Source organism: Haematobia irritans, chromosome 1 (assembly GCF_050003625.1).
Source record: "Haematobia irritans isolate KBUSLIRL chromosome 1, ASM5000362v1, whole genome shotgun sequence".
Lineage (NCBI taxonomy): Eukaryota > Metazoa > Arthropoda > Insecta > Diptera > Muscidae > Haematobia > Haematobia irritans.
The window spans coordinates 100292634-100296409 of record NC_134397.1 but is presented as its reverse complement, the minus strand read 5'-3'; the positions used below and the strand labels follow the sequence as shown (position 1 = coordinate 100296409).

Sequence of the window (3776 nt, the reverse complement as noted above, 5' to 3'; positions counted from 1 at the left end):
AAATAAATATTAATAGAGAGAAGTTTGGTGCAAACACTGATTTCTTTCTCACATAACGGTGTGCTTCACTCAGTGATCAATTGGTCCAAGCAGCCCCAGCATCCAAATGCAACATCAGTGTTTGCTACAAACAACAACAACAACAGCCAGAGAAATAATCAAAACAGACTTACTTGGTTTTTAGATCCCACGTTGAAAGGCCTTTCAGCAGAGGGAGTGAAGTGTGGGCGGCGAAGATTTGTTACCTTCCCAACACTGGTGATGTTTGTTTGTACATATGTACGTTGTACATCTATTTGAGTTTATGTTGTATGTTGATGATGTCTCTCTCACTTTTATTTAGAGCAATAAATTTAATCTTGTTTCTATTTAAACTTTTATAAAGCAATGTCTTTAATGTTTATATTATTTTTTCCACACCAGTTATGAATATCTACACAGGGTTTTTTTTTGTTTTTTTTTTTTATACGCAAATACCCTGTAGCTATATTTTATAAAAAAAAATTATTAGTAAACTAACACGATTGTTTCGCTCAGAGATCTCGGGTTTTAAAATCGCGGAAAAATAAAAGGCATAACACGCGTATATATGAGGCAAAACCGAGTTCTTGTATCTAATGTCATAAGCAAACGGCAGTGGGAAAGTAATCAACAATTAAAAATTCAATTCATTTCTAGTTGTTCCGAATAGGGAACACTAACTTTAGAGCAGGGTTCATAGACACGGTCACAATCCACTAATTTCTCCAGATCCAAACGTAGGAGAGTAAAAAAAAATTAAAACACCGCCCGAACTCCTCTTTGGCGCCCCTCTCAGCCACAGACACGCCACGGGCGACTTAGAAGACCTTCGTGTTAAGTCGATGATGGTGACAACCAAACTGACCCATAAATCAAAAACGTCATAAATGTGGCACTCCAAAGAATTTCTCCCAACAGAACAAAACAAGCCTGATGTAGAGAGGGGATAATCAGAGTCTGAAGAGGAAAAGTAGATCCTCATATTAGAATACAGTTACAAGACAAACAATTCTAATAATGTTATTTACCTGTGTAATTGTAATCAATCTTGAGTGATATACAAAGGCCCATAAAACTCAAAAATAATTCGGCAAGGAGAGAAAAATTCCATTCAAACAAAACGTTAAGGGGAGAAAAAGAAAAACTTGCTGCCTATTTCGATCTCCGTTGAAAAGCCATCCATGAAGATTCGGGAATTGAAAAAAAAAAATCCTTAAAAAAAGGAGAAAAAAAGTTATTCCCAGTATCCTTTACAAAGCGGGGGAAATACTCACAAGGCACCTTATATTCGACAGAAAAAAAACACAAATTAAATTCTCCTTTTCAAAAGTCGACTCCCCGCCAAGAAAATAGGAAGCAAGAACCTTCTCCCTTTTGCCTATCCTCAGTAAGAACTTCACTAGAAATGATGCAATGGCTGCCGACCTAGGCCCTTTTCTACCTTCGGGATGTTTCCAAAAATTTCGAAAATCCAAACCAAGTTGATTCCTCCACACACAATCACAAAAAGAAAACCAACATGTCGTGGAGAAAGCGAGACAACGCAATTAACGTCCTACAAAAACGAATTATTGCACATACGGACGGACGTCAATGGTAGCCCCCATCAGTCGCCCAAAACTAGAGCATACCCTAGGGGATCGCATAAAATGTTAACATGGTCACACATCACCGACCACTACTATGACAATCCGAAACCAAACAGGATATCAAAAAAAAAACACACACCATTACAACCACAAGCGCCACTACATTTATCCCCGACCAAAATCAGATTTCGGGGGTAAAGCACACGAAAACTAATCACGCTTGTGGGGATCATTGTCGTATATCCTTTGCGTGATATTTTCCTAGAGATCGCCCTTGTAAGTCCTCCAGCTCGTAATAGGAATTACCCAGCCTCTCACGCACACGAGCCTTGATGAAAGTAGGTGCCAGCTTGGCACTAAAACCCTGGGGGCTAATCACGGCATTCGATATCGAATTCATAATCGTATCGAAAAAATTGTCGATACGATTAAAAGCTTGGATCACGGGATTCGATCGAAATTTGATGCAATTTCTCTAGCGTTGCCAACAGCAAAAAACGAAGCAGAACAAAATGAAATGACAAAATTAAGTTAGCGTCACAAAATAGAATGTAGAAAAAAACATGTTTTTGGAGGTTTCAAAGTAAAAAGTAAATTGTATTGCATTATATCTCATTCCTTCCTAATTGGAAGATGAGATGAATATAAAATAATTCGGCGACAAATAAGGAATAAAAGTGCACATTGTTATTGGTGTAAGTACATGGGTTTGAAATGGTGTGCACTGTTATAAAGTCACCTTTTGCAGGCTCAATGGACGATTTCGGCTGACGAAGGAGGCGTTCAAATGGAAAATAATTTTTGGTGGCATGTCAACGTAAATTCTATCACTTTACAATTGTCTGCCGTCTTAAAACTTTTTGCGAGTGGAAGCCTTCATAATCCACTATTCTTACAAGATGGTCCACAAGCGTTATGTTGTCACAGAATGGTACGGTATTTGGTTGATCACAATCTCTTGGGTATCGATGTAGCATGTTCACTTTATATATGGTTCTTTGCCAAGCTAGGAAGCTCGCTGCCGAACTCGACTATTACCAATTTTTGTTTAACTTTTATTGGAGTTGCATTAGTCCTAAATATTCAAAATATGTTCATTATATGTAAATTTACTACAAACTAGCAACAATTCGAACTAAAACTAATATATTTACTATTCCTATATGGCGAAAACAATGTTAGAAACAAGTGAAAAATGTTTTACGATTGCAATTTACCAATCGAAAAAATTGCCGATCAAAAAAACTCGATATCGACTCCCGTGATCCGAAAAATTTAGATTTCGATCAAAAGTTCTCGATATCGAATGCCGTGATTAGCCCCCTGCTCGAAATTGCTTTGCCGAAAATTCCTACGAAAAACTTCCTGGCCAACTTCGTAGGAAACTTGTCGTGAGCGAAGGTTATATGCCCTTTCATTACGCTCGTTCTGTTTCCTCATAAACTCAGAAGCCTTAGCCGGAACAATATCGAATGAATCAGAGCGACCAAAACTAACAGCCCTATCACCCAACATCCCTAAATTACGCAATAACCTATATGTTGATCCATTAGTTACCATATGTTGACCAAAGGCCATAAAATAGGGTGACGTACCTATGGAAGAGTGAACTGTGGATCTGAGAGCACAGGCAATCCTACTGAGACTCTCATCCCAATCCCTCTGATCCTGGCCGACATACGATTTAATGGCAGAAATAACTGATCTGTTCACTCTCTCCGAAGCATTAGCTTGAGGGGAGTGAACAGCAGTATAAACATGAGAAATCCCATAACGTTGCATCAGGTGGTTGAATGTGGAGGCTTTAAACTGGGTCCCGTTGTCGGAAACAACCGTCTCAGGTACCCCAAAATTATGAAATAGGTACTAGAGCATTGCATCGGTCATATATTTTTGTGTTCGAGAACATCTCGAAGCCCAACAAGTAAGGTAGAGATTTGTAGTCGTTCCCGTTTGGACCGATGTTTGTAAGTTCGAATACAACCATAACTCGTTCTCGTTTGTGTTGTATGAAACGGTCAATCAAACAACTTCAGTCTTCGGGATCAAACACAACGAGTCAAATTGTTTTCGAAAACAAAGTGAAGGAATCGAGGATTTCGAATCTTTTTTTGCCCTCACGTAGTAACAATAACAACAACTTTTATATGTATTGTACGTTTGTTT

At 38.5% G+C, this 3776-nt stretch overlaps 1 protein-coding gene across 1 annotated transcript; it reads right to left on the bottom strand.

Annotated features, from left to right (window-relative positions):
- Window positions 1-1839: 1839 nt before the first annotated feature.
- Window positions 1840-3188, bottom strand: LOC142229357 (uncharacterized). The gene is made up of 2 exons (XM_075299909.1): window positions 2973-3188; window positions 1840-1974 (listed from the first exon to the last, which is right to left on the bottom strand). The coding sequence occupies exons 1-2, from the start codon at window positions 3186-3188 to the stop codon at window positions 1840-1842; spliced, it is 351 nt and encodes a 116-aa protein (XP_075156024.1).
- Window positions 3189-3776: the final 588 nt, after the last annotated feature.

Excerpts from the sequence above, each read along its gene's own strand:
- LOC142229357 (XM_075299909.1), bottom strand. The coding sequence starts at position 3,188 with ATGGCCTTTGGTCAACATATGGTAACTAATGGATCAACATATAGGTTA. Across the intron at positions 1,975-2,972 it reads CCTACGAAGTTGGCCAGGAA|GGTTTTAGTGCCAAGCTGGC; the intron begins GTTTTTCGTAGG and ends ATTAGCCCCCAG.